Genomic DNA, 13,349 nt, shown 5'->3' on the forward strand with positions numbered 1-13,349 from the left:
GGGGGCACAGCCCGCCGCTGCCCGCCCTACCTGAGGCCGCGGGGGAAGCGGCCTCACTGCTACCGGCACCGCCGCCCACAGATCGCTCCACCGCCGCCAGAGACAGCGCAGGCGCCCAGTACCCCCACCACCCTCCGACCGGAAAGGCTGTCGGGAAACCGGCCGCCTCCCAGGGACGGCGGAGCCCGAGGCGTGTCGGGAGCTGTGGTTCCCGGAGGAGGCGCGGGGCAGGCTGGGGCGGGCAGTCCGCCGCCGGCCCGTTGCCCCGGTGAAGCCGTTCGCCCGAGCGGGGTCGCGCCCTGTCCAGCCCAGCCCGTCTCCCCCCGCCGTGTGGCCGTGCTGTACCTCGGGCTTGGGAGTGCCCGGCTGGCACCGGAGGGCCTGTCGTGCCGCCAGAGCGTTGTCTTTCCCCGCGCCTAAGGAGTATCCGGCCCCCTCCCGCCCCGGGAGCGGAGCCGGCGGGAGAGTTTGATGGCGTCGCCTAGCACCGGCCTCCGCCGTCCTCGGGGAGCGGTGAGGCCGAGGGGCGGGGGATGCTGTGAGGAAGGGGGCCCAGATCGCCGCGCTCTGCGCGCCCCGGCAGCCGGGCCGGGGGCGGCGGTGGCCGGGCGGGGCCGGGGGGCCCGGGCTGGAGCGTCCGGGTGCTGGCGTCGTGGCGCTGCCGTGCCCGGACGCGGTTACGGGCCGCTGTGCCCGGTCTCCACTGATGCCTCGGTTGATGAAAGTGGGCGCAAAATAAGGCAAATTGTTAATTCAGCAAAGTCGGATGAAATGCAGGAAAAATTGTCTCAGTAGCATGCTGGAGGGATTGCCGTCTGACACTGTATCGTTCCCGGGGCTGGGAGATACAAATTGGAAAACAGAACCCTGCACAGGATCCCATTTTGGCTGTGGCTTTGTGGTTAAGATCTAGTGCTCTGTAGAGCCAGGAGATGAGGGCTAGTCTGGGTAACGTAATTTGAAAATCAGAAGTAGCTTAAGCTGTGTTAGTCATGGTAAACTAGTACAGAGTTATCAGAGCACATCTGCCATGTGACGATGCTGCTTCTTGGTAATCCAGTCATACTCAAGTAGATGCAACTTTGTGCTACACATTGTGCACACTGTTATGGAAAAAGAACAGCTATTTCTCCTGGTGCTTAATTTCACCGTGAGGATAAGGTATCTGCACGGTAGCTCAGCTGCCTCTTTGCATGGGCAGCACAGGACAATAATGCTGCGTTGGAGCGGGTCCACAGGGGGAACACGGAGATGATCAGAGGGCTGGAGCACCTCTCCAATGAGGACAGGCTGAGAGAGCTGGGGTTGTTCAGCCTGGAGAAGACAAGGCTCCGGGGACACCTTACAGCAGCATTTCAATACCTAAAGGGGGCCTACAGGAAAGATGGGGAGGGACTCTCTATCAGGGAAGGTAGTGATAGGACAAAGTGTAATGGTTTTAAACAGGAAGAGGGTAGATTTAGGTTAGGTATTAGGAATAAATTTTTTACCGTCAGGGTGGTGAGACAGTGGAACAGGTTGCCCAGAGAAGTTGTGGATGTCCCATCCCTGGAAGTGTTCAAGGCCAGGCTGGATGGGACTTTGAGCAGCCTGGTCTAGTGGGAAGTGTCCCTGCCCGTGGCAGGGGGGTTGGAACTAGATGATTTTTAAGGTCCTTTCCAACTCTAACCATTCTATGATTCTGGTAGTACTTGAACATGCCCACCAGAAGTCCTTTCCTATCAGCCCTTGCTGAACGTTGTAACATCTGACCATTTTATTTATGTTTGATTCCCTAAGTCAAGAAAATCTCTTCGTGACTAATGTCAAATATACATCTATTTCACACTTTTTGTAGAGCCATGGTTTCAGTGTCTCACCACACAAATCATCTGACAACTAAGAGGACAGCTTCCAGCTGAGGGGAAGGGATGAGCTAAATTTTATGATGAAAACCTCTTGAGTTAAATAAGTTCTCTCTTATTGTCCTTAAGTATGTACATACTGTGGAACATACTGTATGCTTAGGTTGTGCCCCCCACACCTTACTATAGCTCGTCTCCTAACAAGTTGAATCATTTTGATCATGTACAGATATCTCTCCTTTTGGATACAATTTTAAGACTGATACTTTCTTAAGACATTATTTAAAAAGTTAAGAAAAAAGATTTGAAAGATGGAAAGTAGGAAAAGATTGACAGTAGTAAGGTTGTGTACTTGTTTTCAGAATAGTTTTGATTGTTGGGCCTTTCATACCTACAATTCTTACATCTCCTTGTTTAAGAAAAAAATCAGTATGTTTAAAAAAACCCAACCCTTAGACAAGTATGTTGATGAAATCAAGTAGTATTCAATTAACTGAAGAAGTAAGAGTGCTGAGATCAGTAAGTGTTTTCTCATGTTTTCCTTTGCCATCTATAACAATGCAGAAAAGCAAAAACGTGTATATGATGTCATCCTTACAAAGTCATGGATTATATGGAATGCATGTTTTCTAAAACACTGAAGAAATGGTAGATATGGGGGAGCTCTCAAGTAGTTTACTTATTCAAAAAAGATGAGGAAAGGTTTCAAAGTCTTACAGCTCTTCTTTCAGACAGCTTAGCCATATTTTTTGGGAAAGTACTACCAGTTCAGCCTTTCATTAAGGAAGGAAGTTTCAGTTGTTGAGTTTTTAAACTGCTCGATGATGAACAGGATGCGTGATGGAACACATCTCAAAATATCACGCTCAGCATAGAGCATTGTTTATTATTTCTGTAAAACATGTATCCCTGCTGTGTTATTAATTTTTTGAATAAGAATTAATTTAATATTGTAGTTAGTTTTATTTCTTTCTAAATTTTCTTAACCGTTTATACCATATTAATAATTTAGGGCAATATGTAGATTTCAAGATGTTCTGTTTTAAACTTGGCAGGACCTAATTTTTGAAATATTGATAACAAAGGCTAGAGACAGCCCCAGAGAATAGACTAATCCAATACTTCTAATCTCTTCTGCCTTTTTCAGATACTGCGTTGACTTTTCAGCTGTATGAGAAGTCACTGTGGCCCACAGCAACCAGTAGGTAAGCATTAGAACAAATCTTTGCACAACTTTCTGATTAGATTTTTGTAAGTTTCCAGGTTGTTTACTGTCTTAATTCAAGTATTCAAATCAAAAGGAAAGGATATTTAATACAAGAGTTTAATATCTTAGAAATTAATATCAAGAAATGGATTCTCATAGTATCAAACTAAAGCAGGTGTTGGTTGTGTTTTAAATATTAGAAATAATGGGTTTGTGACTATAAGGAGATATTTACCCTGCAAGGGCTGGTTCAAAGGGCAACTTAAAAATACCGCATTGAGAGGTGGGGAGGGTATTAAAGTTAAAATAGAGGTCTCACACGTGTCCTAATCTTCACTGTTAGTGTCTCAAATTCCTCGAGTATGCATGATCTAATTTTTAGCTTAGGGAAAAAATGGTTTTACTGTAGTCTCCTTGTTTGCAGTAGACCAAAACATGAATGCAATGTTAGATCAGTGTTACAAAATTGATACAGTTATTAGAATCATCTTGTGTGATTCAGTGGCCAGCCTCCTTTAAATCATTTAACATAGAATTGACTGGCATTGGTAATGTCTGGTAATTGTTATTTTAATTTTTGTTCCAGGAGAAATTATAAATTCAATATGGCACCCATTTTAGATTGGAAGAAGCTTATGAAAGTTGATCCAGATGCTCTGCCTCGTCAAGAGGAACTAGCTGACAGATTGCTGGAGACCATGTCCAAGGTACTCAAGGGAAAAGCAGAACATAAAGGATTTGTTATGCATTCTTCCTGAACTGTGTCTGGTCCTTCACACAGATAAATTATTTATTTTGTGGATTTCATTGATATTTGTGTAAAAACACTGTTGGCATCTTTCCTTAGGTCGATGGGAAGGATTTAAAAACTGAAACTCCGGAACAACTGATACACCTCTTTAAAATTACTCAGTCATTAATGAAGGTTTGTATCAATCCTTTCTTCAATTCTGCAGATGCATTTATTTATTTTTTGTTTAAATGAAAGCATCATTGCTCCCTTTTTTTTTCTTTTCTTTTTTTTTTTTTTTCTTTTCCTGCATTGAACACACTGGTTACTCCTAAGAACATTTATATGCTAAATGTATGCTTACACCAGAATATCTGCTTGTAGCTGTTGGGATTACAGCATGTAGCAGTGGGAAGTAAAGGGAATAGGACTAACATAGCTATATAGTTAAGGAACCTTAGTTTTACAGATAGAGAATGCAAACAAATATCTCAAAAATTGGTTAGATGTTGTAAGTTATTGGTAAGGATTTTAACTTTAATAGAAGGTTTTGTGGTAGATTGATGGGTTAGAGTAAATAAAAACATCACCAGGAATGAAGAAACACTGCCATTCTAAAACTGATCCCATAAATCTGTCATACTTTCCTGTATTTACTCATAAATGTACTGAAAGCGAGCAATAACAGCAGCATTAGAAAGCAAGAAATAACAGCAACAATTTCAACAATTTGAACTTCTTAATTGTCAGCATGGGGAAGAACGGGAGTGGTTTCATTTGTTTAAAGAGAGAAAATCAATGTTCTTCTGTAAATGTTTTCGTCACTTGAAACATGAGGTTTATGGAACAAACTTTTAATTTACAGAAGTAGTAAATATTTCTTCTTTGTTTACTATGCTATTTTTTCCAGATGAAAGCTCAAGAGGTAGAGCTGGCACTAGAAGAAGTTGAAAAAGCTGGGGAAGAGCAAGCCAAATGTGGTAAGCAAGCCTTTTTATGCTATTTTGGGGGTTTTTTCTTAAGTTTAGGGAACTGAATAAAATACCAGCTGCTCTGAATTCAATTGCTTCAGTGAAGCCATATATTTAAAGACTAAGGTTAACCATTGTTGTTTTATGTACTTTTTACCTTGTTGGGTAATTCACTGTATCTGGTCTATTTTAACAGAAAATCAATTTAAAACAAAGGTGATGAAACTTCAAAATGAATTAGAGGTATGTTTTAAAATTTTGTTAGTTAATAGAGTGCTGTTTGGTGGCGTCCTTTAAATGCGTTTTTTTAGACTAGTATTTTACTCTAGTGAAGAGATGTAATAGCCTTACATTTTAGATAATACTTTTTATTGTCTTTTGAATATTCACCAGCCTCAGGTTTGCAAAGATCTGTACATACAGTGAATTTTTTTTACTTGAATAAATCCCATTTATTTTTAGAGATTTCTGGTTTTTGTTGAAAGAAGCTAGTGAGCCCTTCCTGTTGCTTTTCCTGAACAATAGGAATGTTAGTCTTAGCATCTGATTTTTTTTTTTTTTAGTTCTTTCTATTTTGAAGAACTGTACTATATTTGTAATGTTATTTTAATGCTCTTAAGATGGCACAAAGATCTGCTGGTGGTCGCGATACTCGTTTTTTGCGTGATGAGATCCACCAACTGGAAAAACAATTGGAACAAAAAGAGAGACAGTTAACAGATATAGAAAAAGAATTGGAAAAAGAGAAGAAAGTGAACGAACAGGTAAGAACAACTTCAGTTTGACATCTCTAAAATCGGTTCTGGCACATTTTTTTAAAAGTTAATGTTCTGAAAAGAGCCTCTGAAATCAAAACAAAAAAACACTGATGAAATAGGACCACTGTGCATTCGTTTTCTGTTTTGTTTCTAGAGTTCTTTGTTTTCATAGTTTGTGGTGTTAGTGATACATATAACAGTTTTCCGTCTTGTTCTAGCTTGCTCTTCGAAATGAAGATGCAGAAAATGAAAACATCAGATTAAGGAGAGAGGTTAGTAAAGAATTATTTCTGAGTTACTGTATTTTGAACTTTATAAATATATTATTAGCTTTCTGTATTTATAGTCTTTGGTGTGGCATGATGTTTAATTCTGTTTGTCGTGATTCGATCCCAGCTGGAAGCTAGAACCGCACAGCTGCTCTCTCACTCTCCCCAGTTGCAACGGGGGAGAGAATCAGAAGAGTAAAAGTGAGGAAACACTCGTGGGTTGACATAAAGACAGCTTAATAGGTAGACCAAAAGCCACGCACACAGGCAAAGCAGAAGAGTAATTAACCCTTCCCGTCGGCCGGGAGGTGTTCAGCCTTCTCCAGGAAAGCAGTGCTCCATTACATGTAATGGTTACTTGGGAAGACAAATACCATCACTCCAGATGTCCCCCCCAGCTTTATATGCTGAGCATGATGTCACATGGCATGGAATGTCCCTTTGGTTAGCTGGGATCAGCTGTCCTGGCTGTGGCTCCTCCCAACTTCTTGTGCACTCGCAGCCTTCACTGGCAGGGCGTTGTGAGGAGCGGAAAAGGCTTAGCAACACCTAAAAACATCAGTGTTATACCAACACTACACCAGCTGCTAGTGAGAAAGTTAACTCTGTCCCAACTGAAACCATGACATTCTCCACACTTTATTCCACACTTTTGAATTACATCCTCATTAACCACCCCCCCCTTCCCATTCTTTGATATTATACACAGATAACATTTCTTTAGTCTATTGACCACCCCTATGAAATGTCTATGAATATCCATAAATGTCCATAAAATGTCCATTAAGTTCATCCCATCCATGACCCTGGTCTCCATCTGCCACGGCGATCACCCAGGACAGGAGAGATGGTGTATTACGTGGAGTTACTGGGCATCAAAACCAGATGAGGTTGGATCACTGCTGCACTTGCACTGCTTCTTGTAAGGCTCCATTGGTTCAGGTGGTTCCAATGAAACTTAGTCAACTGAAGTCAGGAGGTGTCTACATTTGAATTTACATAGTCCTACTGGGCATTATTTTTGTCTGGACTTTGTGTTTTGAATTTTTAGTATTTTTCTTAAATACTATTGACAATTAAATTTGGTGGATATTAGATGGGATTTGGTTTATGCTTGCTGCTTTTGCTAAGATTGTCTCATTTGTCAAAATAAAATTATAAAAAGTCAAAATATAACAGTAAACACAAAGATAGAGTTAACGTTCTATATTACTAGAATTTTTTTAATCATTCTCTTAAAATATTTTTTCTGGCTATTTTTAGAAAAAAATGCATGTTTTATAGCATTTAATATCTGTAATCTTGGCCTCTAAGAGAATAAAATAGGGGAGAAAACTTGAGAATCATTCCTCAAAGTGCCCTTTTATGTATGTGTGTGTATGTATGTACATGCGTGCACAGATTTATAGAAAACTCTATTTCATTTTTCTTTATCTTGATTCCTATTTTGTCTTCCTAAAGCAAAGATAATTTCTAATATTTTTCATGCTTTGTTCTCTTGATCTTGTTCTCTCCTTTTTAATCCGAAGAAAAAACGCATAAAGAAAAAGGTGAGGCTTCTAAGTTTTTTAAAAGCAGACTGTAGGAATTTGGATGGGTTTTGACTGTCTTAGCTCTTTGTGTTAGCTTGCTAGAAAAGCAACAACTTCGTCTTCAACTCTTCAAAATAGATTTATGTTTGATTTCCTTTCTGTGCAGAATGAACAATTGCGTCAGGATGTAGTTGACTATCAGAGGCAAATAGATTCTCAAAAAGAAACAATTTTATTACGAAGAGGAGAGGATTCTGATTACAGATCACAGTTGTCCAGAAAGAACTTTGAGCTTGTCCAGTATTTGGATGAAATTCAGGTAAAATTTATGCATGCTATTGAGTCTTTACTAGACTGGTACTGACAATAGTGTTTTTCACAAAGCTATGTCCATTTACAAATCAAGTCACGTGGAGTAGGGGAATTCGTAATGCAGTTGGGTTCTGTGATGCATATAGTCTGCATCTGTGAAGCTGGCAGAGGTAATGAAGTTACTGGCAATGGGAAATTTGTCTTTTATTTGCTGTTAGGATTTGTTGAAATTGATGATCTAGAGGTGAAACACTCTCTTCTGTGCTAATTTATACTTTCAAATCATACAATTAAGGTAGCTATCAATTACTGGTTATTCAGATATTAAGATGTGCACTTTTTAAAAGCAGCTTTTCTTTAATTTTGCAGAATTTGACTGAAACTAATGAGAAGTTAGACATTCAAAACCAAGAAATGAGGAAGAATCTTGAGGAATCGGTGCAAGAAATGGAGAAGATGACTGATGAATATAATAAAATGAAACGAATTGTGCAACAATCTGATATTATTATGGATCAGTTAAGAAAAGAGAAAGAACAGTACAAATTTCAAGTAAGTACTGACTTATTAAATGTAATTTTTTTTTTAGGTATATACTGTATTGTCCTATTTTAGCTTAAATTAAAAAACATTCAACATATAAAGTTAAAAAACACACGCTCTACAGAAATAACACTCTAAAAGTAGTGTGATCTTTAAATTTGATGGAAATTTTAAAACTTGATGGCAGTTAGCAAGATTTTTTTGTACAAAATGTTAGTGATACTCTCTTCTAAAGAGTCACGATCTTCCCTTGCTGCTGTAATGCTAATCTGTTAAATTCAATGTGCTTGATGTAGTGTGTTTGTACATATACATTGGTTAACAAAACATTTTTGTGATATGCTGTTCATCCAAATGGCATTTCTAGGTTCAGGAGCTTTCAGACCAGCTGAAAGCAAAGAATGAGGAAGATGATCCACTCATGGCAGCTGTAAATGCAAAAGTTGAAGAATGGAAGGTACTTTTTAATGCTTTAAAAATTATTTTTAGGGATTATTTCAAGTGTTCTGATGGTATTTTATCTTCTTTTCAGAAAATCTTAGCTTCGAAAGATGATGAAATCCTAGAGTATCAGCAAATGTTGTTTAACTTGAAAGAGAAAATGAAAATGGCCCAACTTGATGTAGACAGAAACAGTGTACTGGCTCTTCAGCAGGTACAGTCTACATGAGAAATTACACACGTAGAAATTACCATTCGCTAAGTATGCTAGGGACCAAACAATTATTTAGTCTTTCATAGTTTGCAAATACCGAAATGTGTGTTACTTATGTTTCAGAATTATGAGACAGGTTGATTCATTCCACTACAAAGTTTGCTTAATAGACAATGGAGAAAGGAAACTTCTCTTCCTGTATGTATGAACTGAGATCTTGGTAGCTGGTTCTGTTACTTTCATATTTCTCTTTTCTAACTATTAGTAGAGTGATTGCTTTAATGTCTAAGCATCCATAATTTAATGTTTTTAAATTATAGCTTAGTTTCTGTCCTCTAAATTTGTTGGTCACGGAAGAATCTCACCTAGTGGTCAATTTTCTGTGTTCCTTTGTCTCACCTCATGCCATGCTATGAAGTCTGTGGTTCAGCCCATGATAAAGCTAGCTGAATTTTTAAGTACCTCTCATATTTGTGCAAAACTACATAGTTCTTTATGATTTTGAATTTCCCCGCTTTCTTGAAAAACATAAAAAGAATGAATAAATAATGCAGCTCGTTAGGAACCCTGAAATACACATTATGGAAAGCAGACTGTATGATATCAGGATGATCTCCTGCCTTCCTTCAAGTTTTTTAAGTGAATGTGTCATGACATTTGTGTTGTATGTTGGCCCCTTGTAGACTGAGCGGTATAGTGAGATATATTTATGCGGTCTTCCAAAAATAGGAACAGATAGCTTCTCAGGAGAAAAAAAACACCCTAAGTACAAATCACCCTCTGATGATCAGAAGAGGAAGGCAGCTGAAAGTAACTTTGATAAGCAGTTGTAGAGTCTGTTTTTAGCTGACTAGATGGCTGTAGAGGTTTCTTTTTTGGATGACCATCATTAGCGTGACATTTTGAACAGTTTTGTGGAAATAAGCATATTTTTAAAGCGGACAGTTAAAAATTAAATAAAATTTCTGCACTGTGTTTTACCTCAAATGGAGTGAGCTTGTTATGGTTCAGTGTATGTTTATATTCTGAAGGGTTATGTTTAGCTCCTTACAACTTTGCTAAGCTCTTTAGCTTTAGATTTGAAATGTGGTTATATTTGTCTTTAAGAAAGCCTGAGCTTTTGTTTTTCATAACATTGGTGTACAGTAAGGTTGGCAACTCTTGAGATTTTTACATTATAATTACTTTCTGTAACTTTTTTCCAATCTCTATTTTATCTTTTTCCTCTTTTTTCATTCATCACAGGAAAAAATAGTATTAAGCTCTCTGTGATGTGTCACTTTCACAGTCTGTGTGTACTTATGAATGTATATGCATGCAAAACAAGGTGTGATAAGAATTTTTGAAAGTTGGATGGCTTGCTGAAAGGCAGTCTGCGATACAAGTGTCATGTGTGATGGGTTGTTAGTCCTCCCAATCTTGAACTTGTATCTCTTGGTTCCTGCTGGCGATTTTTAATGAGGAAGCTCTAAGAAACCTGTATCATGTGAAACTTTTCTTTATACAGTGGCCTAACTCTGAGAGAACTGTTCCATTTAAAATTGATATACTAAAATACTGCTTTTTAAAATTTGTTTGAATGCTTTATTTTTACTCTTTCTTTTATTTTTTTCTGCTTTGCCTTTATATACTCAACTTCTAGATAATATCTGAACTTTATGTTGTAAGTATGGTATATTTGCTTGTTCTGTGAATTGTTTTGTATTAGCTACTTTTGATTTCTTTGTTTACTGTGTGGTGTTTTGTATTGGTAGCTTGCCAGTCAGTAAAGAAGAATTCTTTAATGGAGTTTCTTTTTTTTTGGTGTGTGCAGGGAATGCAAGAGCGAGATGCTCAGATAAGATTGCTTACTGAGCAAGTTGAGCAGTATACCAAAGAAATGGAACAAAATGCATTTGTTATTGAGGAATTAAAAAACGATCTCCAAAAAGATAAAGGTAACATGACCATTTTATCTTAAGGTCTATGAAAAGGAAAATAAGAAACGACAAATTTACTGTGCATTCTTTATTCTCTAGAAATATGGAAAAAATGTTTGCAGTATATGAGTAATACTAGTCTCTAATTTTTTTGTTCATTTCCATTTATTAAACATTTGAGAAGAGTTTAAATTTATCCACAGTACTTCAGTGAGTTTTATGGGTAATACAATGCCTAATAAAACTATACCTGGTCTGTAAAGGTTAGAGTATAATATATAGACTTAGCTCTATCAAGAATTGAAAATGAGTAGTTGCGTGTAATTCAGAATAAATTCTGATGTCCCTTACGTGCCCATCTCATAAATATTGTTTGAATGAAAGATTGAGAGAGGAAAAAGAAAAGCTCTCTTATGTAGTCTTTTGTAATTACTTTAAGTAAAAAGAACAGAAAATTAAGATCTCCTTTATAGCATTATCTGAAGTGTTTCTTTATTGCTTAATGGCTGATAGCAAGAATTCCTACTTGAATTGTAAACAGATCAAAGTTTTTCTTTCCAGGTCACTTATCTCTTGCTCAGCAGAATCGGATTGTGGATATGCAAGAAAAGTTAAAAATGCTAGAAGAGAGAACTAAGGAGGCTGAGAAATCAGCAGAATTAGCAGAAGCAGATGCTAGAGAAAAGGACAAAGAGCTTGTTGAGACTCTGAAAAGAATGAGAGACTATGAACTGGTAAACGATTTGTTAGAATGGACAGGGTATTTCATCATATTTTTAGATGATCATTTGTCCTTCCATTTTTTATTGACTGTGTTCTAATTAGAAATTGAATGAATGACTTCTGATGCTGTTGGTTTTTCTTTTTCTTTTTTTTTTGCATAATAACATTCAGTGGTCACTGAGTGCATGCAATTTTTTAGCCATACTTAGTAATTTTTACAAGTTGTCAGTTTTAACATATTCATATGGGCTTCTGAAGTCCATTGAATGGTAATTGAACAGTCAAGATATAATTCTCAGGAGGATCATGTAGTAAGAGGATTCCATTTGCAAATACGCAGAGACTCCTCTGTAGTCAAAAGACAGATTTGTAGGTTCTGATTTTTATTCAGTAACTTTTTTCACTCAGCATAGTGCAGAAGAGTGATACAGGTTGAAAAACATTTTTTCTTATCAGTGTAATGACAAAAGACAGATTAATAATTTCTTTTTTTACATCTTCTCTTGGCTTTTATTTTTTTACTTCCCATTTGGGTTTTTACAGGGAATATATGGATTGGAAGAGGCTGTTGCTGAAATAAAAAATTTAAAAAGGCATATCAAAATACGAGACCATGAGATCGAAACATTAATTAAGGAAGTCAATAAACTTGAACTTAAAATAAATGATTTTCTTGATGAAAACGAAGAACTTAGAGAGCGCTTAGGTATGCTATATCCATTAAGTTTTCAATTATTTGTTGGGTAAGAATTGAAATAACATTATGTCATGGAGATCTTTTACTATATCAAGTAACTACTTGGAAATAATTTTTTATATTCTGCTAATATTTGCAAGTAGTTTTAGTTAGTACAAACTGCACGAAGGTATGTGACTAAACTTGAATATACATGACTAAACTTGGCTTACAGGTTGCTTTGAAAGTAGGAGAAGAGGTTTTGTAGTGCTTTTTTGGTTTTCATTCCTCCTTAATTAATTTCATAATATGGTATTTGGAAAACATAACATATTGAAGTTTTAATGCTAGACTGAAAAACACAGAGAAAACTTTGGACAGGCTTATTTTTATGTAGAAGAATCTAAACATAAAGTTAATTTTAGGTGGTATTTTATTGCTGAAGTAACTTTATGCATGTTGTTTATGCATGAAGCGTAAGATGTGTGTACATCTATAGAAATACTTATTCAACTATCGGCATTTTTTTTTAATGATACTTCACTAGTTATATTCTTATTTAAATGAACCGCATTCTAATGATTACTAACCTTTAATGTTCCTCCTTAATGAATAATTATACATCATATACCATGTTTTAGGTCTTGAGCCAAAGACAATGATTGATTTAAATGAATTCAGAAGCAGCAAAACACTGAAACAGCAGCAATATAGAGCTGAAAACCAGATTCTTTTGCAAGAGGCAAGTGATAACTCCTATTTTTGCATGAGAGTTACATAATAAAAATGTGTTTGATAATACGGATCTGTGAATATTAATATGCAGATTGAAAGACTAGAAGAGGAAAGACTTGAACTGAAAAAACAGATTCGTAAGTTGGCTCAGGAGAAAGGAAGAAGAGTTGCAACAATAGGTAGGATTTTTTTTTATTACATACTGTCCTTTCAATAACATGCTGTCTATATTTATTAATATAGCTTTGTTGTATTTACTCATTTATTTAAATTAGAAGGGTAAATAATAAATACATCTCATTGAATCTGTAGGAAGAAGTGAGTGGGTATGTATTTCCATAGTCTTACAGCTCCGTAGCTTTTTGACTTGTGATGACTAGTAATGCGAGTTGTGTCATTGACTTGCAGTTCTTAGATGCAGGGATGGTATCACCATGATTTCCAGTAAATCTATATCATGTATATGTTTCAAAAA

General features: G+C 37.1%; 2 protein-coding genes across 7 annotated transcripts in view; one reads left to right on the plus strand and one right to left on the minus strand.

Moving 5' to 3' along the window:
• TMTC3 (transmembrane O-mannosyltransferase targeting cadherins 3) overlaps positions 1–163 on the minus strand; it is a 33,472-nt gene extending 33,309 nt beyond the window's left edge. For all 3 annotated transcript variants that reach the window (XM_054204305.1, XM_054204271.1, XM_054204317.1), the window contains exon 1: positions 31–163. The gene's annotated coding sequence lies outside the window, so the exon portion shown is untranslated. The remainder of the gene's footprint in view (positions 1–30) is intronic.
• Positions 164–219: 56 nt separating this feature from the next.
• The window catches only part of LOC128907809 (centrosomal protein of 290 kDa-like), a 53,577-nt gene continuing 40,447 nt past the window's right edge, over positions 220–13,349 (plus strand). For all 4 annotated transcript variants that reach the window (XM_054197121.1, XM_054197143.1, XM_054197128.1 and 1 more), the window contains exons 1-17: positions 220–513; positions 2,992–3,049; positions 3,638–3,758; positions 3,899–3,976; positions 4,692–4,761; positions 4,949–4,995; positions 5,373–5,516; positions 5,729–5,782; positions 7,478–7,630; positions 7,993–8,175; positions 8,534–8,623; positions 8,699–8,821; positions 10,635–10,758; positions 11,302–11,474; positions 12,007–12,169; positions 12,781–12,881; positions 12,966–13,053. In XM_054197121.1, the coding sequence (XP_054053096.1) occupies positions 3,657–3,758; positions 3,899–3,976; positions 4,692–4,761; positions 4,949–4,995; positions 5,373–5,516; positions 5,729–5,782; positions 7,478–7,630; positions 7,993–8,175; positions 8,534–8,623; positions 8,699–8,821; positions 10,635–10,758; positions 11,302–11,474; positions 12,007–12,169; positions 12,781–12,881; positions 12,966–13,053 (1,693 nt within the window). In that variant the 5' untranslated portion in view covers positions 220–513; positions 2,992–3,049; positions 3,638–3,656. The remainder of the gene's footprint in view (positions 514–2,991; positions 3,050–3,637; positions 3,759–3,898; positions 3,977–4,691; positions 4,762–4,948; positions 4,996–5,372; positions 5,517–5,728; positions 5,783–7,477; positions 7,631–7,992; positions 8,176–8,533; positions 8,624–8,698; positions 8,822–10,634; positions 10,759–11,301; positions 11,475–12,006; positions 12,170–12,780; positions 12,882–12,965; positions 13,054–13,349) is intronic.

Source organism: Rissa tridactyla, chromosome 1 (genome assembly GCF_028500815.1).
Source record: "Rissa tridactyla isolate bRisTri1 chromosome 1, bRisTri1.patW.cur.20221130, whole genome shotgun sequence".
NCBI lineage: Eukaryota > Metazoa > Chordata > Aves > Charadriiformes > Laridae > Rissa > Rissa tridactyla.